The following is a 26,949-nucleotide window of genomic DNA, read 5'->3' on the forward strand; positions in this document are numbered from 1 at the left end:
TTCTAAGATGGCTCATTATAATGTAATGTGACACTGTACTGGAAAAACAGACCCATACTCACAACAAAAGGTTAAGAGAGATTTTTTTATTAAAAAAAAAAAAAAAAAGGGTGCAAACGTGTGTTTCCCCTTTAAAGCGTGGAGGGAATAAAAAGTGAATTTGTAAGGATACATGTGACACGTCTCACACGAATCCCTAGGAAAATATGCCTTTCAGATAAAGTCTGGTCATTTATCTTTCTGTACTTAAAATTAAATTATAATAAAAATAAAGAAATCAAAAGATGGGTCCTTCATTCATGAAGCCCTTAACCTAGGTTAAACCATTCAAATAGATTTGAAGTAACATTCATATTTCAACACAATATTCATAATACAGTTGTAGGATTCATTTCTTAAATCATAGGTTTGAAAATAAATTGCCAGAGCAAGAGTAGGGCGATAAACTTGTGGTACTGTACAATTCTACTTTCCACAGTTTGAAAGAAAAAACATCTTTATATTCTTTAACAGAATCCAACTGACAAAAACAAAAAAATATATAATGGTGAACTCTGTAAAACCTAAAAGAAGTAAAACATTGCAGTCATGTGTCACACCCAACTTCTCTCCCAGACATATACAACCAACCCAAGACAACTCTACAGTACAACGACAGGAAGAAAGTGCCAGAGAACCCCCCCCCCCCCCAAAAAAGACTGGCCATCTCTTTCCTTTCATCCTCCTCTACGCTGCTATAAGGATTTACATGCCATTTGGACATGCAGGAAATAAGATGGTGAATAACACAAGACAAGTCAATTGAAAGCAATGAGGTCTGACTGACAGGCAAGGTGTAGTACTGTATAAGCAATGACACCTGAAATTGGAATGTGCTCTGAGTAGGACTTATCAAGCCAATGGGAGGACTTTGTAGAGCTCCATTATGCCCAGAGAGAATAACTTTGTACGGGTGGCTTAGCTTCATACGTCCACCTCAGGAAGCCTTGCCATTAAAACAGGCAGACATCTGCTCCAGATAAGCCATGCAAATACACACTATAGCAAATATTCCTCATTCTAGACAGGCTGTGGAAAGGCTTGAGGAAAATAGAATGTGCATATCAATTTGTATTATTCATGTTTATCAGCTGTAAAGCCAAAATTGCAGGAAGGAAATGAATTTCAACAGTGATACAACACCTGCATTAAGACCACTGTTAACAGTAGGATACAGACACATCAAAATATACAAGTGACGTTCCACTCCAAAATAAAATGGTCCACTGAAATGGAAATGTACGGTTGAGGAGTTAATTAAAACAATTATTAATTGACAAGTGGTTCAATAATTATGGTATTACTCTCAGCCACCTTAAGAACACAATATAGACTTTAAATCGCTAGCTCCAAACCACAATGTTCACTTTCAACATTACAGATGGGTGAAACAAATATTAAAAAAAAGGTCAGTGGGACACGAGGTGGAATTCCATCAGAGTTCTAGTTGACATTTTCCTGGCACAGGTGACGGTGGCAGATAGTAGTCCATAGGATGGCATTAGGAACAGAAGGGACCATTCAAGGCCTTTCTCTGGATGTCTGTCTCACTAGATTCAACAATACCTTACACTTTCAAAGTGAACTGGTATGCCACAGTGTAACTGTAATGACTAAAAGTAGTGCTTCTCAAAACATCCTCAGGAGACAGCCAGAGGATGCACATTATTGTTCCAGCCCTGCACTAACACACAATGACTCCAACATTCAGGGAGTTAGTGATTGGCTGAATGAGGTGTTAGCGCTGGGCTACAACACACCACCCCCGCACCCCGAGAACAGACTGAGCAACACTGGATTGAAGTCCTGACAGAAAAGCCTTCATACACCCAGCAGGTGGAGCCATTCTGCTGACATGCTTGACATGAACCCCTGACCCTGTTATGCAGCAGCGACTGATGTTCCTGAACGACAGAATGCCAATCCAACCCTAGGCTAAACCACGAACCCAGAGACATCCAACAGAGGCAAGCTAGACAGCAATGCCAAACCCCTCCCTCAAAACACCCATTCAAGAGGCACTGAGGAATATCCGTCATTCAAAAACGCCTTTTCCTCACCAGTTATTCCCTCAGACATCTCAGAGGAATACCGTACTGACCTATAAAACGTAAAAGACAACAGAAGAAGTCCAATAGATGTATCATATTCGAGTACTCTCAACACAATAACTTACACCCCAGAGGAACGAGCTCAAGTCACAATGGTGAGAAAAAATATATATATACACAATATCATTATGCACATACAAGCATGCCTGCTCATAGAGGTCTGTAGAGCCGGTTGGCATCCCCTCAGGCATTGTGCCTCCATATGGGACGACCAACCTGGGTTATGTTCAGCAGGGAGAATTTTTTTTCCAAAACGAGAGGTACTACCTGACCTTGTACAATAACACCGCTTGATTACAGTTGCAAAACGTTTGGCAACAGTGTGCCCTACTGAACACAACCATGGTCACTAGGACATCAGTATCCAACACCCCACCAGGAGGCGACATCACATCATACATTAATGTCTAGGGTGTGTATGACTGTGTGGGTTTACATATGTCATGGCACAGGGGTTAAACAAGGAGGGGGTTTAAAGACATAATTGGTTAAGTGTATTGTCAGAACAGACCTAGCACACAAGGCCGCTACAATTAAGTATATTGAGCACATCCATCAATACAGTACGGGGAAAGCAAGGTCTCAGGTCAATAACAGTGGGTCAACAAATGTAGTGCAGTCAAAAGTCTAGCTTTTTGTCCCCCTCTGTCCGTTTCTCATACTTCATGGCTATTTGAAAGAGAAAAATACATTTGCTCACATTTGAAATTCACATTAGCTATATATTTAACAAAAAATCTACATAATTACATAAAACCCAAAAGTCACTCCTATGGAATTAATGCTGTGAAGAGGATAGGCATGGTGACATTGTCGACGTCCAGTTTGTTTGTTCAAGGCAATCCTCCATGACACTTGCAAGGAAAAACAAAAAGTGATATTGAAAAAAAAACACCATTTAGACAGATTTTTACCAGGTACTTCTTAATATCCTTTTGAGGCAATCCCATGTTTTCCATTTGGGACTTGGCATTTGGGATCAATCATCATTAATGGTCTCACAGATTATGCTTTGCAGCACAGGGCAAATACACTGGAAACAGAGGGGCAGAAAATGTGAAAGAGCATTCCCTCAACACAGAAGAGGAGATCATTCTACGAGACCAGGGGCTTACACAGTGTGTTGCAGCGTTATTAACATTGCAGATAGAGATTGAACGCACAAAGCTGACATGGCACTGAATTACATGACAGTTCACTGACAAACATCCAAATTAACCCTAAAAGTGTTGCCCCTAGTCAACATTATTTCTGAACCACCCATTGTATAGATACTGTACCACCAGTGAGGAACTGAACTCCACATAGGGTGGTATGTTATGTCATTACATTAAGCAGGGACCATAGATATCCTCTCAGTATGGAGAGCCTGGCCTCCTGCGTCACCCTCTCCTGGCTCTGTGGGGTGCTGGTTTGGTTAAGGCATTGGACAGTAGCAGTAAAGACGACACTCAAGCCACCACCTCCCTCTCTTCTCTCCTTAGCGTGCAGTGTGAAGTAAAGCCCACTCGGTTGCTACCATGTGGACACTGTTACGCTGAAGTCCAAAGCGTTTATTGAAGGGTACCAGTTCCAACTGATATTGGTCCATTATTTACATGTAGTCAGTCAGTAGCCAACAAGCTTTCCTCTCCCAGGACTTGTCCCATCTACTAAATTCTCCAATAGACATTTAACTTCCCGCCCATACATTCAGTGTGTGTTTATGAAAGAGCAGGAGGCTGACAGACCGTCTGTTGTGTTTCCATTGTCCAGCCCATCAATCAAGCTTAAACTAATTGCAAAAGCCAAGATCCCAATCCCGGCAACAACGGGGCCCGGCAAATACTCCCAAGCATCGTGGAGGAAAAACGACTCAATTCAAAAAGGAATTCCCATCGACAGACAGCCACACTTGTTTTGGTGTGTGTGTGTGTACGCACATCGCCTCTCATCACTCTCCCGTGGTCTTCTTCGTTGGTCTGAATGGGACTTAATTGATTTTCTCGATTAAGAACCTTATCGAGCAAGACTTCTGAGCGATCTAGGGCAAGACTTTGAGCGATCTAGGCGTGCTGCTGATCATTTGTGTCGCGGGGTGTTCTTCTTCCGTTTTCTTTTGAAGAAGCAACAGCACCTTTAGATGGGGAGAGACACTGGTTAGAGGCAAGCCAACACCGGATACTATGACTGGGTAATATCCATTAGGCACCAAATGGAAGAAAACAGACCAAAGCAGTGATGGGTCTAACATAAACTTGTCCAAAACGTTGTTTTAAAACGTGCCCTAAGGAACACCACCCTGGTAAACTGTTAAAGTGAGAAGTCATTTAATTTCAACATCTAGAGGACAAGAGGAGAAATGTGTTAGACAATAGCTGTGTTTACACAGGCAGCCCAATTCTGATCTTTTGCCCAATTATTGGCAAAACATCTGATCTGACTGGTCAAAAGACCAATTAGTGGCAAAAGATCAGAATTGGGCTGCGTGTGTAAAGGCAGCCAATGACCATCAGTGTACACAGATTATATTGGCCTCAAGGGTTAGCAAAAATAGCCTGGTCCCATGTCTGTATGTGCAACAATAGCCAGGTCCCAAGCCTGTATGTGCTCTCTTCTGACTAGCCTTGCCATGCCTGAATGGAACACTGGAAATGGCATCGCTAGACAGAGGAACTGACCTGAAGCCAGGTTACAAGAACATAGATGAGTGGATGGATGCCATGAGATGTTAATTTGTTAGATCCGTTCCTTCTAACCAACATCAGAACATCTCTAGGAGTAGAATCAACATGAAGAGACTGACTCGGGCATTACAAGAAATAAGAACTACGGTGATGGTAGAGGAAAAACACATTATTGCCAAGATCCCTGACAGAGTCAAAACAGTTCTAAGAAGAACCGACAGGGGGCGTCTGAGGTAAAAGGACAAGGGTGTTTAGTACAGTGGTGTGATTAACAACAGTGGTGGAGACACAGAGCACAGGACAGAGTGAGCCTAATGAGATGATTATTACAGCATGCAGTGGGTGAGTGGCCATAGGTCAGCCACAGCTCTCCAAACAACACAGTGACTGGCTACAAATAAAAAACATGGAGGTCTTTTTAAAAGGCACAGCGTTGAGATGAACCCTAAGGAAGTCATTTGCTATTCTCAGGTGCTCTGTCAGTAGGTTTTAGTAGATATTAAAAAGGTGCCCTGCTAGCTAGTAGGTATTAGTACATATTTAAGGTGCCCAGCTAGCTAGTAGTTCTAGTAGATATTAAAAAGGTGCCCTGCTAGCTAGTAGGTTTTAGTAAATATTTAAGGTGCCCTGCTAGCTAGTAGTTCTAGTAAATATTTAAGGTGTCCTGCTAGCTAGTAGGTTTTAGTAAATATAAAAAAAGGTGCCCTGCTAGCTAGTAGGTTTTAGTAAATATTTAAAAGGTGCCCTGCTAGCTAGTAGGTTTTAGTAGATATTAAAAAAGGTGCCCTGCTAGCTAGTAGGTTAGTGCCTTGCGAAAGTATTCGGCCCCCTTGAACTTTGCGACCTTTTGCCACATTTCAGGCTTCAAACAAAGATATAAAACTATTTTTTTGTGAAGAATCAACAACAAGTGGGACACAATCATGAAGTGGAACGACATTTATTGGATATTTAAAACTTTTTTAACAAATCAAAAACTGAAAAATTGGGCGTGCAAAATTATTCAGCCCCCTTAAGTTAATACTTTGTAGCGCCACCTTTTGCTGCGATTACAGCTGTAAGTCGCTTGGGGTATGTCTCTATCAGTTTTGCACATCGAGAGACTGACATTTTTTCCCATTCCTCCTTGCAAAACAGCTCGAGCTCAGTGAGGTTGAATGGAGAGCATTTGTGAACAGCAGTTTTCAGTTCTTTCCACAGATTCTCGATTGGATTCAGGTCTGGACTTTGACTTGGCCATTCTAACACCTGGATATGTTTATTTTTGAACCATTCCATTGTAGATTTTGCTTTATGTTTTGGATCATTGTCTTGTTGGAAGACAAATCTCTGTCCCAGTCTCAGGTCTTTTGCAGACTCCATCAGGTTTTCTTCCAGAATGGTCCTGTATTTGGCTCCATCCATCTTCCCATCAATTTTAACCATCTTCCCTGTCCCTGCTGAAGAAAAGCAGGCCCAAACCATGATGCTGCCACCACCATGTTTGACAGTGGGGATGGTGTGTTCAGCTGTGTTGCTTTTACACCAAACATAACATTTTGCATTGTTGCCAAAAAGTTCAATTTTGGTTTCATCTGACCAGAGCACATTCTTCCACATGTTTGGTGTGTCTCCCAGGTGGCTTGTGGCAAACTTTAAACAACACTTTTTATGGATATCTTTAAGAAATGGCTTTCTTCTTGCCACTCTTCCATAAAGGCCAGATTTGTGCAATATACGACTGATTGTTGTCCTATGGACAGAGTCTCCCACCTCAGCTGTAGATCTCTGCAGTTCATTCAGAGTGATCATGGGCCTCTTGGCTGCATCTCTGATCAGTCTTCTCCTTGTATGAGCTGAAAGTTTAGAGGGACGGCCAGGTCTTGGTAGATTTGCAGTGGTCTGATACTCCTTCCATTTCAATATTATCGCTTGCACAGTGCTCCTTGGGATGTTTAAAGCTTGGAAAATATTTTTGTATCCAAATCCGGCTTTAAACTTCTTCACAACAGTATCTCGGACCTGCCTGGTGTGTTCCTTGTTCTTCATGATGCTCTCTGCGCTTTTAACGGACCTCTGAGACTATCACAGTGCAGGTGCATTTATACGGAGACTTGATTACACACAGGTGGATTGTATTTATCATCATTAGTCATTTAGGTCAACATTGGATCATTCAGAGATCCTCACTGAACTTCTGGAGAGAGTTTGCTGCACTGAAAGTAAACGGGCTGAATAATTTTGCACGCCCAATTTTTCAGTTTTTGATTTGTTAAAAGAGTTTGAAATATCCAATAAATGTCGTTCCACTTCATGATTGTGTCCCACTTGTTGTTGATTCTTCACAAAAAAATACAGTTATATCTTTATGTTTGAAGCCTGAAATGTGGCAAAAGGTCGCAAAGTTCAAGGGGGCCGAATACTTTCGCAAGGCACTGTAAATATAAAAAAAGGTGCCCTGCTAGCTAGTAGGTTTTAGTCAATATTTAAAAGGTGCCCTGCTAGCTAGTAGGTTTTAGTAGATATTAAAAAGGTGCCCTGCTAGCTAGTAGGTTTTAGTAGATATTAAAAAGGTGCCCTGCTAGCTAGTAGGTTTTAGTAAATATTTAAGGTGCCCTGCTAGCTAGTAGGTTTTAGTAAATATAAAAAAAGGTGCCCTACTAGCTAGTAGGTTTTAGTAAATATTTAAAAGGTGCCCTGCTAGCTAGTAGGTTTTAGTAAATATTGAAAAAAAAAGATGCCCTGCTAGCTAGTAGGTTTTAGTCGATATTTAAGGCTGCCTCCATAACAGAAAACAAGGAATTGGCAGCATTTCCAAATGTATATACTTTTTTAAAGAAAGTACTCAATAGCCTATATTCAAGTCAATGTATGAAAAGCACAGTTTTATTTAAAGAATGATATCATTAGATATTACCTAACCCATACAGCTGATCTGTAGCATCACTATCAGTGAGGAGATAGACTACCTGAAAATGATTTTATAACCCACTGGCCTATATCAGTAGTGGATATATGGATCACTCTTTTTAATCTGTTTTTCACAGTATAAGAGCCGGGTCCCTTCACAGTGTGTACTAGTCAACTACACTAGCAGCCTAGGCTGGTCCACTCCCTGTCCTGTCCCATGGGTATGGTATGGACTAGGAGAGAGGGACTCACCACAGGTTGAGCATTTTCACGCAGCTACAGAGAAGAAAGAGTGTAGAGAGAAAAGACAGATTAATACAGCAGTTGATGGGACAGACCATGCCACACACACAACATACACAAGTGGACACAGGGGGCAGGGTTCAAAAGGTTGAAGACTCAATGGCTCCAACTCTTAGGTTCTAGAGCTACCTACACCTGTTTAGTTCTAACGAGTTCTAAGGACACTATTCAACTGATGTATAACCTCACTACTTCAATATACTGTATCACGGACGCTCATTACCACAAGCAAGACTTCCAAAATCCTTTCGGAACGGATGTAGAAAGGATTACCAGAGAGCGAGGGGGGGAGAGAAACAACAAGAGAAAAACTGAGCTTTACGCCTCATTGCTATGGAAACCCTGTTGTCACATTAATTGAACTGTCTTCTGGGGCCCTGGCTTTCAACGCAGTGGGATCGTATCAAAGAGGAAGTCTATTGACGACGGGAAAATCAAAGGGCCAGCGGAAAACATATCAAAAGGGTATATGAATGAACAAGTGGGAGACAAGCCAATCACCTAACAATTTCAAAACATATTTTATAAAGCCCTTTATGTCAGCAATGCCAAAGAGCAAGCAATGCAGACGCACGGTGGCAAGGAAAAACTCCCTAGGAAGGCAGGAACCTAGGAAGAAACCTAGAGAGGAACCAGGCTGGGGGACAACAGACACTGGTGGATAAGATTATATCGAAGGACCAAACACTCAATGTTGGCATTCACTATGCTGGGTATGTTACAGGTATTTCATTCACCAAAAATGTCAGTAGGTCCATCTAATTTTGGGTAATCCTAGAGATGATATTACATGATATGCACTGAGTTTTGATATGCTCATTGCATTCTATGAGTTTTCATTTGTTCTTCTCTTGCTGCACTGAGCTTATGAGAAGTGAGAGGATATCTGATGGGGGGGGGGAGGAGCAGTCCCAACCTTACCAAGACAAAGGATTGTAATAGGGACACGCAGGACACAGGCTTAGAAAGTACACAACCAGGAAGCAACACACACACAGAGGGGACAGTGTAGGGAGAGAGGTAAAGCAGAGGGAGTATGAGAGAGAGAGATGAGGAGGAGGAGGTAAAGCAGAGGGAGTATGAGAGAGAGAGAGAGAGATGAGGAGGAGGAGGAGAGGTAAAGCAGAGGGAGTAGGAGAGAGAGAGATATGGAGAGAGATGAGGAGGAGAGGTAAAGCAGAGGGAGTAGGAGAGAGAGAGATGGAGGAGGAGAGGTGAAGCAGAGGGAGTAGGAGAGAGAGAGAGAGATGAGGAGGAGGAGGAGAGGTAAAGCAGAGGGAGTAGGAGAGAGAGATGGAGGAGGAGAGGTGAAGCAGAGGGAGTAGAGTTGGAGAGAGGTGAGGGGTGAGCTGATACATACTTGGCCTCATCCACCACCTCCACCTCAGCCTGGACTGTGATTGGTGCGTTGGAGTGTGTTGCCAGAGGGTCATCGGCATTCAGCTCCCCATTGGTTGAACTGACCACCTGTGGCACACGGAGAGAGGGTTGATTCAGATGGAGTCAATGACTGTTTCCACAACTTCACAGCTCAAAAACAGTGCCAGTCCATGACGCACGCACACAATGTATACTGCAAGTAATACCATCTATTGTGTTCTGTATCAAAACCGTATTTATTGAAATATTACCAAGCTTTGTCAAGCAGTTTTAGCTTTTCACATTTTAAATAAATAAATAAACTTTTCAATCTTAAATGAACCTCTCCAAATATTTATCAAGAGGTGTGAGTAAAATGTGAGGCATAAATGTATTACACCAGCCATTCAATCACACTATACTGAAGCCCTAAAATGCAGGTGCGTTATTTGATGAAGATTTACCCTATTTAGGATTATTTAATCAAAAACATGCATTGCTAAACCAAGTCAGCGCAACCTGCATTCTTATCACTGCACCAAACACAACAAGGATCAATCTGGTTGTATAATGTCAGTTCGTCATGGTTATTAGGTTATTTAGTCATTTCATCTGAGCTCCTAGAGTGTGGCTCTCCTTATCTTTTTCAAGTGTTCTACTCTTCTAGTCAGCCAGCCAGCGCCTCTCCTAAACAGGTGTTCTACTCTGCCAGCCAGCCAGCGCCTCACCTAATAAACAGGTGTTCTACTCTGCCAGCCAGCACCTCACCTAATAAACAGGTGTTCTACTCCGCTAGCCAGCCAGCGCCTCACCTAATAAACAGGTGTTCTACTCCGCCAGCCAGCCAGCGCCTCACCTAATAAACAGGTGTTCTACTCCACCAGCCAGCACCTCACCTAATAAACAGGTGTTCTACTCCACCAGCCAGCACCTCACCTAATAAACAGGTGTTCTACTCCACCAGCCAGCACCTCACCTAATAAACAGGTGTTCTACTCCACCAGCCAGCACCTCACCTAATAAACAGGTGTTCTACTCCGCCAGCCAGCCAGCGCCTCACCTAATAAACAGGTGTTCTACTCTGCCAGCCAGCCAGCGCCTCACCTAATAAACAGGTGTTCTACTCCACCAGCCAGCACCTCACCTAATAAACAGGTGTTCTACTCTGCCAGCCAGCCAGCGCCTCACCTAATAAACAGGTGTTCTACTCTGCCAGCCAGCCAGCACCTCACCTAATAAACAGGTGTTCTACTCCGCTAGCCAGCGCCTCACCTAATAAACAGGTGTTCTACTCTGCCAGCCAGCCAGCGCCTCACCTAATAAACAGGTGTTCTACTCTGCCAGCCAGCCAGCGCCTCACCTAATAAACAGGTGTTCTACTCTGCCAGCCAGCCAGCGCCTCACCTAATAAACAGGTGTTCTACTCTGCCAGCCAGCCAGCGCCTCACCTAATAAACAGGTGTTCTACTCTGCCAGCCAGCCAGCGCCTCACCTAATAAACAGGTGTTCTACTCCACCAGCCAGCCAGCACCTCACCTAATAAACAGGTGTTCTACTCTGCCAGCCAGCCAGCGCCTCAACTAATAAACAGGTGTTCTACTCTTCTAGTCAGCCAGCCAGCACCTCACCTAATAAACAGGTGTTCTACTCCACCAGCCAGCCAGCACCTCACCTAATAAACAGGTGTTCTACTCTGCCAGCCAGCCAGCGCCTCAACTAATAAACAGGTGTTCTACTCTTCTAGTCAGCACCTCACCTAATAAACAGGTGTTCTACTCTGCCAGCCAGCCAGCGCCTCAACTAATAAACAGGTGTTCTACTCTTCTAGTCAGCCAGCGCCTCAACTAATAAACAGGTGTTCTACTCTTCTAGTCAGCCAGCCAGCGCCTCACCTAATAAACAGGTGTTCTACTCCGCCAGCCAGCGCCTCTCCTAAACAGGTGTTCTACTCCGCCAGCGCCTCTCCTAAACAGGTGTTCTACTCTGCCAGCCAGCCAGCGCCTCTCCTAAACAGGTGTTCTACTCTGCCAGCCAGCCAGCGCCTCACCTAATAAACAGGTGTTATACTCTGCTAGCCAGCCAGCGCCTCTCCTAAACAGGTGTTCTACTCTGCCAGCCAGCCAGCGCCTCACCTAATAAACAGGTGTTCTACTCTGCTAGCCAGCCAGCGCCTCTCCTAAACAGGTGTTCTACTCTGCCAGCCAGCCAGCACCTCACCTAATAAACAGGTGTTCTACTCCGCCAGCCAGCCAGCGCCTCTCCTAAACAGGTGTTCTACTCCGCCAGCCAGCCAGCGCCTCTCCTAAACAGGTGTTCTACTCTGCCAGCCAGCCAGCGCCTCACCTAATAAACAGGTGTTCTACTCCGCTAGCCAGCACCTCACCTAAACAGGTGGTCTACTCCGCTAGCCAGCAGATTAGTTTGTCATAACCAGTCGTCACCTGTTTCGAAGCTTGTCTTTCTAAAAACACAGGGAAAGAAGACCAAGGGCTATCAGCTGTAGGACAAAAGATGTGTGAGCACACACACACCTCCACACTCAAGTATGCCACTGATGTGTAACATATGCCATGGACATACTTGTGGTGGACCCCGGCACACCATGTGAGGAAACGGGGTGGAGGGGGAAGTGGACAACGGACTGATGGGTCAACGTGGAGTTGTAGTAATGTACCTGCACTGAGCCCCCGTGCCTGTCCGATGCCAGGTGGGAGGCCATGTAGGAGGAGTTTGTCCGACTGGGCTGCACTTCCCATGCTCCCCTCCGGTCAGAAGCTGCCGTCTGCTCAGGGAGTTGTGGTGGTGATGGAAGGGAAAGGGAGTGAGGGTGGGATGGGTCGTTGCGAGTTTGGGTGGAATGGGTGGGGGCGGGGTTTAAGTGTGTGTGGGGGCGTGGCCAGGTGTCATGCAAAGCGGCAAAGGAAAGGGAAAAGAAGCAGAGATGAATAAAAAAGGCGAAGCAGGAAACTGCATTAGTGACCGAGGGCCGGATACTAACTTGGCGCTACGCACATTCCACTCAAACTTTTGCTTAAATCTCCCCCACTGAAACCAATGGGTGCTATACACAACATTAAGTTACAGTAAGGCGTGAGCTTCACAAGTTGGGATTTGGCCCTGAGTGAACCAGTCATCACACGACAGAATAAACACAGGGTAGTTGACTACATAAAGGATTCAATCAACGGGACTGTAATACATGAATACAGTGGCAAGAAAGTATGTGAAACCTTTGGAATTATCTGGATTTCTGCATAAATTGGTCAAAAAATTAGATCTTTATCACCTAAGTCAACACAGACAAACACAGTCTGCTTAAACTAATAACACTCAAATTATTATATTTTTCTTGTCTATATTGAATACATCATTTAAACATTCACAGTGTGGGTTGGAAAAGGTATGTGAACCCCTAGGCTAATGACTACTTCAAAATTGAGATGCTGTGGCATGACCTCAAAAGAGCGGTTCACACCAGTCATCCCAAGAATATTGCTGATCTGAAACAGTTTTGTAAAGAGGAATGTTCCAAAATTCCTCCTGACCGTTGTGCAGGTCTGATCTGCAATGACAGAAAACTTCAGTTGAGGTTATTGCTGCCAAAGGAGGGTCAACCAGTTATTAAATCCAAGGATTCACATACTTTTCCCACCCTGCAGGGTGAATGTTTATACGTTGTGTTCAATAAAGACATGAACATGTATAACTGTTTGTGTTATTAGTTTAAGCAGACTGCGTTTGTCTATTGTTACAACTTAGATGAAGATCAGATCAAATTGTATAACCAATTTATGCAGAAATCCAGGTAATTCCAAAGGGTTCACATACCTTCTTCTTGCCACTGTCTCTTTTGGCAGTTTATTTAAAAGAGTAAGAATGATAGAAGTGTCTGCATATCAACGAGCAACATTCAGCGTGTGAGCTAGGTTCAGACTGAGATTTCCCATTGTGATGTGACTGTGGTGAAGGTGATGGTTAACTTCCTCAAAGCCTGATTGCCCTCTCTGGTATTTGGCCAGTGTTGAGGAATGCATGCAGAGGTGGCATGTGCAAAAGGTTAAGGTAGCCCCTTATGAATCAAATGCTTGTCAAAGGGTTCAAAGCCACAGTGCACTGGCAAATAAAGTTAGCATTCAACTTACTTTTGTAAGGAACTCAATTATACATAACATTTTGAACCAGGAAATACAAAAAAGTTAAATCCCAGATATACCTTTAATGTTCCGTGAAATGCCAGGAGGTTTATACACATGCATCGTTGCCATTATGTGCGTCAAACAAGCCCCGCAGTCTTGCATGCTTAATAAGCGTCGCAGTTGGCTGCAGCTGTGGGATCCAACCACCATTGTTTATTTAACAGAGTAAGAATGATGAGTCTGACTCAGTGGGTTATGGCCTGGAGCTGCTGTGGTACCTCCCCACCACACCCAAGGGACCCACTCTGTAAACTCCCCCCACCACAGATTCTAAAACTTGCTCTTCAGTAAGTAGGTGGAGGAGGAGGAGGGTTCAGTGTTGGAGGATGTAGGTTACTCTAATCAAATCAAGCTTTATTTATATTGACATGGATGCAATGCGCTTCACAGAAAAAAAGAAAAATGGTACAAATTAAATATTTATAACAGAGGATAAAAAAAACTAAAAGACTAAAAAGCACCCTAAGGAAAAGCAGTCAAATGTGTTTCAAGATGCCTATTAAATATGTCCACAGTCTCGGTCCCCCTCAGGTTCTCCGGCAGGCTATTCCAGAGGCTAGGGGGATAGTAACTAAAGGGGTAACGTAACAGCCGTTAGGATCCTTGCGCCTTAATTGAAAAATACTGTGGTTAGGGCATTCCCTTGTCAAATCATCAGTGTGGATCAGGGGTTTCCAGAGCCAGTTGAACTGGCAGCTCTGGGAAAGTGGAGGTCCAGCTTACCTGATTCCTCATGGGTTGGTGCTGCGAGGGCCGGTCTCTGTGCGGGTGGCTCTCTCTCGTGATGGCAGACGCCCCAGAGTCCATGTTGACAGTCCCCACTGGTGTTGGCTATGGGGTACAACAGTAAACCAGTGTTATATTGTAGCTAAAATACTTAGGCCTGCTCTATGTTTCCCCCCCAATATTAGTCAGTGAGTGGAGTTACATACTATCTGCCTGCCGACCCAGTCGTAGGTGTAATCGAAGGTGTATCCTTTCCGTTCAAACAGCTCTGTAAACAGGGTCCTCAGGTATTCGTAGTCAGGCTTTTCAAAGAAATCCAACCGTCTTACGTAACGCAAATAGGTGGCCATCTCCTCTGTAACAGCAAACACCCAATGTAGATGTAGATTTGAATGAGTCATCTGCACCATTGTGTAATGTGAGGGAAAAATACAACATCCTGAAGCATAGTCATGGGGCTCCAAAAGCACTCTGGCCTACAACTCGCTAAATTACCATCATCAAATTGTACAGAACGTGTTGCATTGAAAACAACTTTAGATTTGGATGAGAGAAATGGTCAGGCTGTACCTGGGAAGCTCTCACAGAGAACCTCAACTGGAGTATTTCTTTTCGTGTCTCCGATCTTCTGGTATCGTTCTTTCAGTGTATCAGCCTGTGAAAGAACCACATAAAGTTTAACATCTGTACGTTGCTACAAACACAGCACAAGTGGGAAATCTCAGAGGACCTGCTGACATACCTTTAGCCCTTGCCACGGTAGACTCCCACGGAGGAAGTACATGAACATGTGACCCAAGGCTTCCAGGTCGTCTCGACGACTTTGTTCTATTAATAAAAACCAGTGAGAGTCACTTCAAAAAGGAAGAAAACGCAGTGAGCCATGATTAGAATTTCCTTAACTTGATTTAACCCCAACCTTTTTCTGGGAAACTGCCTCCCTTTTTGTGATAACAGTCCAAGGGCCCTAGTCACTCATAAACCCTGGCTAAGTTATACTTAGTATTTGCAACCGTACCAAACTTAAATGAAAAAAAAAAAAAGAAGCTCAAGCCAAGAAATGTTGCCTTCTCATTGGCTAAATCAAAGCAGACATGATTTATCGAAAAGTATGAACACCTCATAATCAAGTTTCACATCACTAGCATGCTGACAAAGCAGTGTCTAACATTTACGTAAATCACCCCTTCGAAATTCTTGGCAAACCAGACATACCTTTTCCTAAATGTGTGTTGATGGACATGTATCGGGCCGTCCCGGTTAAGCTCTTGTGCTCCCGGTACGGGATGTGTTTTTTGGTTTCAGGGTCGATGTACTCTTTGGCCAGGCCAAAGTCAATGATGTGGATAATGTGGTCTTTTTTGCATCCTCCGCGTCCGATGAGAAAGTTTTCAGGCTTTACGTCTCTGTAGATGAGGTTTTTAGAGTGCACATACTCCATCCGGGAGATCTGAATAGGAAAGTCACAGGACAGTCAGTAACAGAGTGGCCTACTGAACTACGCATGGGTACACACAGACTAGACCAACAAGTTAATCAATCAGGGTTCAATAAGAAAACAGAAACTCGACCCAAAAATCTGATCTCAGCATAATCCAATTACTTTCCGGGGATGAGTTCATGATTTTAAAAAAAAGCCCCTTTCCAAATCATGAACTGGGAAAAAACATTTAAATTACAACATTTTAAGTTCTCCTAAAAATTGTCCAAATTACATGAAATTGAGCTCAACCTTTGAATTGCAGACCAGTTTGAACACATCTTGTAAATATAGCATTATTTGATGTTGGGAACTCACCAGCTGAATGGCAATCATTAATACAGTCTTTAGTGAGAAGGTCCTGTCACAAAGGTCAAAGAGGTCTTCTAAACTGGGGCCCAGCAGCTCTAGAACCATGGCATTATACTTCCCACAGGGCCCAAAGTAGAACACCTGGGGCAGGCCTTCCGCTGAAAGAGACCGAGGGAGAAGAGGACTATTAGAATAATACAAAGGTAACTTCTAGTTATTGCCTTGTTGCCTGCTGACATAGTAAACCACATGTAGGTCGGTCTGACCAATTTCAATAGACCATTTGAATTGTGTTACACTCCTGTGGACCCATGCACTGAAAGCAGCATTGAAGTCCTGGGAATGAGAGGAGCTGTAGAGTGGCCTTGTGGGGGGAAAGTCTTGCATGTTATTTCTGTCTCATCTAACAATGATGAGAGAGGTTGAACCCAGGGCAGCCACAGGCATCATGGATCTCAGATCAGCCAGATGGGAGGAGTAGCACAGACACGGAGGTTCAGAGGTCAGAGACCGATGCCTGCCAGGTATGCACTAACCAGAGGAAAAGGAGTAGTCTAAACCCAAACAGCCTGCGGAGATGGATGGCACGGTTCAAACAGGGTCAACTGACTGCAGTGTGTTGAGACTAATGCTCTATGTAGGCTACAGATGTAGGCTCTTAAATTTGATCACCCTGTTGCAGGAGAACTTTCCCACAATGTAGGAGATTTAAAATGTCTATTTAGGCATCTAAAGTTTGCAATTTCCACTTAATAATACTATCATAATAACAATTCACACTTCCCATTGCTGCAGGATAATTTGTCTGCTTTAGCAAACTGGCTCAAATTAAGATTATACACCTACCTGTATGTAAAGGTTGTGAACCTAATACAGTATATACTAGGCAGTAGGTTTTGTAGTGAGGTGGTTCCCAAACTGTGTTTGAAATAATAATAACTCAGTTATGCTTTCAACTTACTCTTGAAAGTTGTCATAGTAGAATGCAAAAGGTTCAATTTAGAAATGGGGTAGTGCATCATCAGTTTTCCTCTTGACATGTCAGGCATTTCATACCTTAGAGAGATATTTAAAACGTGTAAGAAATGTGCAACATGATCTTTGAATGACTACCTCATCTATGTACCCCACACACACAGATAATTGTAAGGTCCCTCAGTTGAGCAGCGAATTTCAAACAGATTCAACCACAAAGACCAGGGAGGCTTTCCAATGCCTCGCAAAGGGCAGATGGGTTCAATTAAAAATGGTGAAGTTATTAATTACACTTCGGATGGTGTATCAATACACCCAGTCACTACAAAGATACAGGCGCCCTTCCTAACTCAGTTGCCGTAGAGGAAGGAAACCGCTCCGGGATTTCACCATGAGGCCAATGGTGACTTTAAAACAGTTAAGAATTTAATGGCTGTGATAGGAGAAAACTGAGGATGGATCAACAACATCCACAATACTAACCTAATTGAGTGAAAAGGAAGCCTGTACTGAATCAAAAATATATTAAAAAAAATGCATCCTGTTTGCAACGAGGCACTAAAGTAACAATGCAAAGAACGTGGCAGGGCAATTAACTTTACGTCCTGAATCAAAGTGATACATTTGGGGCAAATCCAATACAACACATTACTGCGTACCCCTCCTCATATTTTCAAGCATAGTGGTGTCTGCATCATGTTATGGGTAAGCTTGTAAACGTTAAGGACGGGGGAGTTTCAGGATAAAAAAAGAAACTGAACGGAGCTAAGCACAGGCAAAGTCCCAGAGGAAAACCTGGTTCAGTCTGCTTTCCACCAGACCCTGGGAGATAAATTCACCTTTCAGCAGGCCAATAACGTAAAACACTAGGCCAAAATCTACATTGGAGTTGCTTACCAAGAAGACCGTGAAGACTTCAATCTGCTTGAAAATGTATGGCAAGACCTGAAAATGTTTGTCTAGTAATGATCAACAACCAACAGGGCCTAAAATGAACACCCACTACCTGCGGGTAGATTTTGACATTGGCGGGTAAAGAGGTCTATTTCACCAGCCACGTTAGCGGGTGGTCAGGGCTCCACAGTGCGAGCATTTCACTCGTATTTGTCAATAAAAATAGTTAAGTACGATCACATTTACAATAGAATATATACTGCAGCAGCTGTTTTCAAAGTATTTCTGCTGTTTTGTATCATAGCTGGTAAATTATTTCGCACAAAGTCAAAGAACTACAAATCCCATATAGCCTATTCCATCTTGCGCAGCAACACTGCCTGGCTGGCGGCCATGCGCACGTGAAGATCTGCGAAAAGGCATAAACCGGATGATGTCTGCTGAAGTGAGACTTTGTCCTTGTGTTTCTTGGCTAATTAAGTTGTTTTATTCACAAGCTAGGTAGTTTTTTTGTTTGCATTTCAACTGTTCGAGAAGAGAAGACAATGCTTCTACTAAGACTAAATCTCACAGGCACAAACATGACTGGAGGTGTGGAAATCTCTTAGACTTTCCCAGAAAGACTCAATGCTGTAATCACTGCTGTAATCACTGCCATCACTGCCAAAGGTGATTATGTATTGACTCAGTGGGTTGAATACTTATCGAATCAAGATAGTGTTTGATTTTTCAGTAATTTATTACTAATGTTGGAATTTTTTCCTCACTTTGACTGACTACTTTTGGTAGATCGTTGATAAAAATGGACAATTAAATCCATTTTAAACCCACTTTGTAAAATAACAAAATGTGGAAAAAGTCGAGGGGTGCGAATATTTTCTAAAGGCACTGTACACTAGGGGGGAATGAACAGGTTCTATTTTGTGCTGTGTCGGGGGCCAATTAGCCTGTTCTGTAGGTTGCCAATTGTGAAACAGGAGTAGGCATTGACATCTCGGGTGCTCGCGGGGAGCCAAGGCAGGAGTGAAAAACCAAGTGGCACCGTGGGGATGAGCTGTGAACAAGGGCTAATAAGAGGCTTCAAACAGGACCTCCCATGTCACTGCCAAGAGGCAGAAGATGCATGGTGGAATAGATTTAGCTAACTGGGACATTTTGATCCTGCTGTAGACTGATGTTCAGTTCTGTCAACGACGTATCATAATCAGGTAGACAAAGGGCAGGTTTACCTCACCAAATCTAGTTAGTCAGGCCTAAAATACGAGCGACACAGGTGGCCAAACAAGTCATTACTGGAGCGGAAGCAGACTTCATCCATCCCGGACAGATGACTGAGCAGCCTGGGCCTTACGGTAATAAAACATTCATTTATGGGAAGGATTGGCTGGCGGGAGAGCGTTTTGATGAACCATTAGTATCCACTTTCAGGCCATTGTGCACATCAGATATTCTCATCTCATAACACTGCAGCACTGTGCTTATAATTCTGAACAAGGTGCTTCTGTACTCTACTCATGGTACTGAGATGTCGAACGAACCAAATAAAAATGTTTCAACTGTTGCACCATTTTAAAAACTACTACCATATGCCAACCTTGCCTGACGACTCAAACTGAATTCTTCCACTGTTCTTTGTTCGCTACAGTCTGAGATTGCTATCATTAAAGTTGTTTGTAGGGGATGTCAGAATGAGGGGTGTTGTACAAAACAGTCATCAGCAATTAGATAATTTTTAACCAAATCAGAGTATCAAAGCCAGTGACACATTCTCAAAACGCTGCTGGCTCTGGTCCAACCCATCGGTTTCTGGGACCAATCCGAACGGTTAGAATGTGTTTGCGTTCTATAAATCATTGAGGAGGTGCTTAGATCCAGACTCATTGTGGAGAAGCAACTAATGTCCGTGGGCGTGTCGTAACGTTTGGCCGGAGAAAGGAGTTTGGGTAGCCTGGAAAATGCCAACCACCAATAGCTGACAATACAAGGAAACACTTGTTCTCTCGATTTTCTGATATGCAGGGGAATTTCCAAACTTACTGAACTCCTAGAGAGAAAATACATTCACACTGTGAAGATGTAGTAGGCCTATATCAAGCAGCGCGGTGTGTTATTACAGTCAATATTTATTAAGTAAATAATATTTAAGCAACCCTAGTAAACCCTCAATAGGGTTGGGCAATATCCGGATACATCCAGCCATCCACCGGTCCAAACATCGTTGATAGACGACGGTATTACCTTTCTTTTTTGTTTTCCCCCCCGGGGCTGGGGGAGAGCACGTCATTGCAACCCTTACCCTCACAATTAACTATTAAGTTGAAGCTGGTACTTATTTGGAGACAAAGGATGATATTATATTAAGGGCACATACTAAGTATAACTAAAACATTCAGTATTTTGATAATCACCGTAGAAACGATTTCGTGTTTAGGTCCTGTGGTGAATGAGCGAGAGGAAGATGGGCAGAGCAAAATCCAAATTAACAGCAACCTGTCCCTGTCAACCTGTCCCAGCCAGTCAGCCCTAGAGCACCATTGACTGCCTGCAGACGCCTACAGAGCCGTCATGTGACTGATCCATCTATGCCGGTGTATGACACGCCTACAGAGCCGTCATGTGACTGATCCATCTATGCCGGTGTATGACACGCCTACAGAGCCGTCATGTGACTGATCCATCTATGCCGGTGTATGACACGCCTACAGAGCCGTCATGTGACTGATCCATCTATGCCGGTGTATGACACGCCTACAGAGCCGTCACGTGACTGATCCATCTATGCCGGTGTATGACACGCCTACAGAGCCGTCACGTGACTGATCCATCTATGCCGGTGTATGACACGCCTACAGAGCCGTCACGTGACTGATCCATCTATGCCGGTGTATGGTCACGCCTACAGAGCCGTCACGTGACTGATCCATCTATGCCGGTGTATGACACCCCTACAGAGCCGTCATGTGACTGATCCATCTATGCCGGTGTATGACACCCCTACAGAGCCGTCACGTGACTGATCCATCTATGCCGGTGTATGACACGCCTACAGAGCCGTCACGTGACTGATCCATCTATGCCGGTGTATGACACGCCTACAGAGCCGTCACGTGACTGATCCATCTATGCCGGTTTATGGGGAAAGGGCTATAGATAATGTTGCTCTGGAACAAAGTTCTTTCAATAAACACATGAGAGGACGGGGGAGGTCTCTCCTCTCATCTCTTCTCTGAGAGCAGCGGTGCTTGTAAGACGAGGTCGGTTGGAGGCTGCAGCTAAGAGGCAGTCATGCTGAAAGCCATTGGAGGAACACATCATGGTTATTTCTGGAAATGACAAATCAGTAGCCCAACCCTCCCACGCTACAAATGTTCCCAAGCAAACATTTACTTGACAACACTTTGGAAAATATTGTGTTTTTGGACAAGTCGAATAGAATCGGGGTGCTTTTCGCCTGCAATTTCTCCTTGCACAGCACCAAGTGACATGGATTGGGTGGGTAGAGTAGGTTTTGCTCTCATTGGCAAGTCTTGATCCTCTTCTTACTACCTTTAGAACCATCCACCCAGAAACATTAGGTGTACTGTGTCACTGTGAAGGACCTCACAGCAAGATGATATGGCAAAGGGTTTAGTCTTCTATAGAAACAACAACCGCACACAGCCCCAATCTGAAAGGGCACAGATTAAGCTGCTCTCTTTCTTTAAGAAGAACAGCAGCTTTCCACCAAACAGGATGCTTCCATTCATCTCAATTAGATGTGGTTGAATCATTAATCCATCTGGTTATCCCTCACATCTAGAGCCAACATCTGCCCTCAATGGGAGCAAGATAATGATCCCGAGGGGAGTCAGGATTTAAATGTGCAAGTGCATGTTGAGACTTATGCAGAGCTATACAAGTTAACTCATTACCCCATAAATCCATAGACATTCAAGTCAGTAGGAACAAGAGGGGCAACTTTTATTGAACAAATTCAGCTCTGTTTAAATTTAATTTAACTTTTCTGCTGAGTCACATTCAGATGATAAGCCGGTTGGTTTATGGGCTAGGTGTCTCCTAGCCTGATCCAATCAGAGGCTGTAGTGGTGACCAGAGCGCTGGTGTAGTGGTACAGTGCTGGGCCTGGCTCCTGCCAGGGCCTTTACTTGGCACGCTGGATGAAAAGCACAAATGAGTGTGACATCATGGCATTTGGAGCATACAACATTTTCACATACCCAAAAAGCCTGGGTAGGAGGTAGAAAAAAAAGCGGAATTTGTCTTTTCCCCACTAGCACAGACTTTGCTGATAAAGGGAAAATGTACTACGATTGCAACATGTTGTCTCACCTAGCGATCTTAGGATGAATGCACTAGTTGTAAGTCGCTCTGGATAAGGGCATCTGCTAAATGACTAAAATGTAATATGAGGTAAGTTGGTGCTGAGACAGGCAGTCCCACTAAATAATGAATGAGTTTCCGCATGGTTGGCTTTTTCCACTCTTTACGTCTGCGAGCGTGACAGTAGAAGCGGCATGCTCTTTGTTGGACTAGCACCAGGGGTGGGCAACATATGGGCTTGCTGTCCAAATCCCATTCAATCTGGCCTGCGGGAGGTTATTTTAGGGGGGTGGGGGGAATGATTATTTTGGGTAAACAAAAACATCAGGCCACTCTTGATTGTCTAAAACTAGATCGAAAGTATGTAGAAAAAAATGGACCTGTTCGTTTTCAAATAACTTCCCTTTTTCTGGTCCGCAAATGACTTCTGACTAAATAAATAGGATCCGAATGTGGACATCCCGATGGGGCCCTTGAGCCCAAATCATTTCTCACCCCTGGACTAGACAATACTCACACCAACCGGTCTACTCTGTAGGTCAAAGGCACTCGACAGCATCTTCAGAGAGCTGTGACCCGGGCAAAAGAACAAGACGTACCTTCACGTTCCAAGCCAGACGCAAGAATTGGAGAGCAAACTGGTTTTTACATCTCAGCCACTCTTCAAAGATAATGGAAGTCCAATAGGAAGTGGTTCTGTACTTGAAAGATAATGGAAGTACAATAGGAAGTGGTTCTGTACTTGAAATATAATGGAAGTCCAATAGGAAGTGGTTCTGTACTTGAAAGACAATGGAAGTCCAATAGGAAGTGGTTCAGTATTATTAAAAACTGACGTGTTTCAGCTTTGAAGCTTAATCTTAAAACACCTGATTATGAAACAAAGAGCAACCTACTCCTCAGTTGCAATTGATGTTGTTGTCTGATGCACTCGTCTGCTCCATAGTTGGCTGGCGTGAGTCTGACAAGGACATATCCTATCTCCATTTCTGGAAGAATGACCTTCGGTAGTTTTACTGTTTTCCCAACAAACAAAAAAGCACCAATGAAAAAGCAGCGTTTTCACCATGGTTTAATAGGAGATTCTTAGAGCAGCTATTAAAAGATCCCTTCATTTCTATTGTATCTCAGCGTGTGGGTTTCCACCCATTTCCTCAGATACTCAGGGAGGGGAAAAAAGTAGTGTTTCCCATAATCTAATGTTCTATAATGATCATTACATCTTCACAAGATTCCTGACAGTGGCTGGTGTAAGGGGGTGGGTGTTGAGGGAAATGGAGTCACGGACAGTTGAAGAGGTGTCGTGAATACTATTAGATGAGAAATGAAGTCACTTTTTCAACCTCCTGGATGTCTGGGGGGGGGGGGGGGGTGGAGGTATTGTTTGGGGAATTGTGTGCCTGTATGTGAAACCTGAGTGAACTTTTGGGGATAACATTTCTGCCATGGCCTATACAGCATTAACTAGTAACTGTTCTACACAGAAATGCATCAGCAGTGAGCATCTTTTGAATGTTTAGGCAAGTTTGAACAAACTCAAATTGCACCTCTTCTGAAGTTGATTCAAGCAGTGTGAAACATATAAGCATCAAGACAGGCACCAATGACTATGGGGGAATTCTTTTTTTGTCTGATGTCCAAATCGTTAAGGCCTATTTGCTTAAAAACATATAAACATTTTTTTTTATAAAAAAAAAAATCTGTATGCAGAACTTGTTAGGTGGAGACCTTTCGACAAAAACAGGCAAGTCATACAATTCTAGATTTTGTTGTATTAACAGGTCTCAGCCCCCCCCTTTTCATGGTAATAATATGAAGGCGTCACACAAAAAAGGCCTCCATGGCAGCAACCAGAACCGAGAGCTCAAATTCGTCCTCAGCATCGCACACTTTCTCTCTAAACGTTGAGATAATGACCCATAGCTAGCACAGCTGGCATTTAAACGTGACACCTGTAAACTGTAAAGGGTTACATCTCTGCTAGGTGTTGGCGGTGGCAGATGACAGCACTTCCTGTATGGGGGGGGGGGATGCAAATGCCGAGATCAAACACCACCGGCGGCTCACACAGACAAAGGAGAGGGCTTGTCGTAGCCATGCATCCACGGTCACTTATCTTCCTCCCCAGAGAACAGACACACAAACAACCAGGGCAGTTGTTCCCAGGAACATTAGGCCAAAGGAGTCTTATCAGCACTGGGGAAAGGAAGTTGCTTTCTGCTGCCTGGTGGTGGGGGGCTTCAAGTTGTATGAGCGAGAAATACGGGGATAGCCTTTCCTTCCTGTTGTGGATTCTCCCTCCCTGGTAAACCAACATCCTAGTGTCAAAACCAACATGAGGTATAGTGGTAGCCTAGCGGTTAGAGCGTTGGGCCAATGACCGAAAGGTTGCTGGATCGAATCCCCGAGCTGACAAAGTAAAAATCTGTCGGTCTGCCCCTGAGCAAGGCAGTCGATTAAGACAGCCCCCCGCATCTCTTTGATTCAGAGGGGCTGGGTTAAATGTGGAAGACACATTTCAGTTGAAGGCATTCTGTTCTCCCTTAGTGCCCGTCTTGCAAACATTGTCTGTTGTGCTTCATGTGTCCTACAAGCCCATTCAACTAGGTTAAGATCAGAGTCTCAGATGTAGAAACCAACCACAATGGATTTTAATCATTTATATTTGAGATGTCCAACCAATTTACAGGTCAAACTAGTCTCTTGCATGAAATGAAGCCGAAATATTCTCAAAATTAATGTCAAAGCTTATCGTTGTCATCTAGAGCGAGTAATCACTTATTGTGGATATGGGGTAATCTTTTTGTTAAATCAACCAAAAACAGTTGAGTGATTGTCACGCTAGCAAACACAAGAACACCAGGGAACATGAATGAAGATAATCCAGAGCGTTGACCTTACCTGTACTTCCTAATGTTTTGTAGAACCGGTACTCCAAATGTAACTGTGGTGCCCTCGACTTGACTGGTTCCTGCGCGACAGGGTACAACAAAGCACTTCAATTAACAATGGGGGAGGGATACACTTTTACTGACTGGCAGTTTCCACCACAGCATTTGGGTTCAAATTGCTGACTTAAATTGTAATGAGACTTTTGCGAGCTTCATATTTTTTGGTAGTACAGCAATTTATAGCCGTCTGGAGAGCTATCAGAGTGGCATGAGTCATTTCCCGTGCCACAGCTTTTAGAGGCACACCTAAGCTGGCATTTCCACCAGCTACTATTTATCTGCTTGTCTAGAACAGTCCTGCCAGGCAACCATTGTGCCACACATATCCCAGCCTAGCTTGTGATGTATGAAGAGCATTAGGACTATTAACTTCAATACATGTTAGCAGGTATCCTTTACAGGGGTCGCGTTAAGAGCTCAGAAATCTGCATTTTCAAAAAATATCTGTTTAAATAATTTCACTTGCGTTTTATAATGAAAGTCAAGTGTTTGGTCTTTCAATATAAATAAAGTGGTCCGGGGAGTGCAACTATAGTTCTCCTTCACCAAAAATACATTAATGCAACACATTTGGCAGAAAATAGCTTCATCGGATAACAACAGAAGTGCAACGCTATTTGGCTGGCAGCCACACAAGTAAATGAGCTTACAATGAATAAGCTAGTTTTTTCTGTGTTGCAAAAAACAATGCACGGCCATCAAATTTCTAATGTTTACTATAGAAAGCATGCAGCCAGCTACATTTCCTAATGTTTTGCTTGAAGTTAATCTGGCATTTTACCAGAGAAAAGTAAACTACACTGAGAAAAGTACCAGAGAAAGGTAGACTACACTGAGAAAAGTACCAGAGAAAGGTAGACTACACTGAGAAAAGTACCAGAGAAAGGTAGACTACACTGAGAAAAGTACCAGAGAAAGGTAGACTACACTGAGAAAAGTACCAGAGAAAGGTAGACTACACTGAGAAAAGTACCAGAGAAAGGTAGACTACACTGAGAAAAGTACCAGAGAAAGGTAGACTACACTGAGAAAAGTACCAGAGAAAGGTAGACTACACTGAGAAAAGTACCAGAGAAAAGTAGACTACACTGAGAAAAGTACCAGAGAAAAGGTAGACTACACTGAGAAAAGTACCAGAGAAAGGTAGACTACACTGAGAAAAGTACCAGAGAAAGGTAGACTACACCAGTCAGAGCGCTGTCTGTCTGCTGATAGAATGTCGTTCTACTGAAGCACAAGTTTGTGCTGATGACAGCCAGCAAGCAGTGGGATGCAGGGTGGTATGCTGGTATGCTGACAATTAGGCCTAGTCACTTCCACATAAAAAAGTACAAGTCTAATTTCCCTTTCAGTATCAACCCTCAGAAATCTTAGTTTGTAAACAAAGACTTCAGTAGCCTACAATTGATATGCATTCATTCTGGCCCGATTCTAAGCATACAGAGCAGTGCTGCTGTCAAGTGCCTCATACGACAGCCCCCAAACTCCTCTAGAACTGTCCTTCAGAGAAATTACTGCCAGGGCTCATCATGTTGACTGTCAACAACTTAAAAACAGTCTTCTGCTTCAAAGGCAGAGTCTGATGTTTTTCAGGCGATGTGTCCTCTGGGATCATTTATGTATTTATTTTGCCCCCTTTTCTCCCCAATTTCGTGGTATCCAATTGTTAGTAGTTACTATCTTGTCTCATCGCTACAACTCCCGTACGGGCTCGGGAGAGACGAAGGT

General features: G+C 43.6%; 1 protein-coding gene across 4 annotated transcripts in view; it reads right to left on the reverse strand.

Moving 5' to 3' along the window:
• Positions 1 to 65: 65 nt before the first annotated feature.
• Positions 66 to 26,949, reverse strand: part of LOC110506973 (casein kinase I) — a 44,113-nt gene continuing 17,229 nt past the window's right edge. Inside the window, exons 4-14 of one of the 4 annotated variants that reach the window (XM_036963473.1) lie at positions 25,172 to 25,241; positions 16,088 to 16,239; positions 15,505 to 15,739; positions 15,032 to 15,117; positions 14,860 to 14,944; positions 14,496 to 14,644; positions 14,287 to 14,394; positions 12,042 to 12,149; positions 9,369 to 9,475; positions 7,958 to 7,981; positions 66 to 4,266 (exon numbers count right to left, since the gene is read on the reverse strand). In XM_036963473.1, the coding sequence (XP_036819368.1) occupies positions 4,212 to 4,266; positions 7,958 to 7,981; positions 9,369 to 9,475; positions 12,042 to 12,149; positions 14,287 to 14,394; positions 14,496 to 14,644; positions 14,860 to 14,944; positions 15,032 to 15,117; positions 15,505 to 15,739; positions 16,088 to 16,239; positions 25,172 to 25,241 (1,179 nt within the window). In that variant the 3' untranslated portion in view covers positions 66 to 4,211. The remainder of the gene's footprint in view (positions 4,267 to 7,957; positions 7,982 to 9,368; positions 9,476 to 12,041; positions 12,150 to 14,286; positions 14,395 to 14,495; positions 14,645 to 14,859; positions 14,945 to 15,031; positions 15,118 to 15,504; positions 15,740 to 16,087; positions 16,240 to 25,171; positions 25,242 to 26,949) is intronic. The other 3 variants (XM_036963475.1, XM_036963474.1, XM_036963476.1) reach the window with 3 other exon arrangements.

The sequence above is a fragment of the Oncorhynchus mykiss genome, chromosome 26 (assembly GCF_013265735.2).
Source record: "Oncorhynchus mykiss isolate Arlee chromosome 26, USDA_OmykA_1.1, whole genome shotgun sequence".
Classification (NCBI taxonomy): Eukaryota; Metazoa; Chordata; class Actinopteri; order Salmoniformes; family Salmonidae; genus Oncorhynchus; species Oncorhynchus mykiss.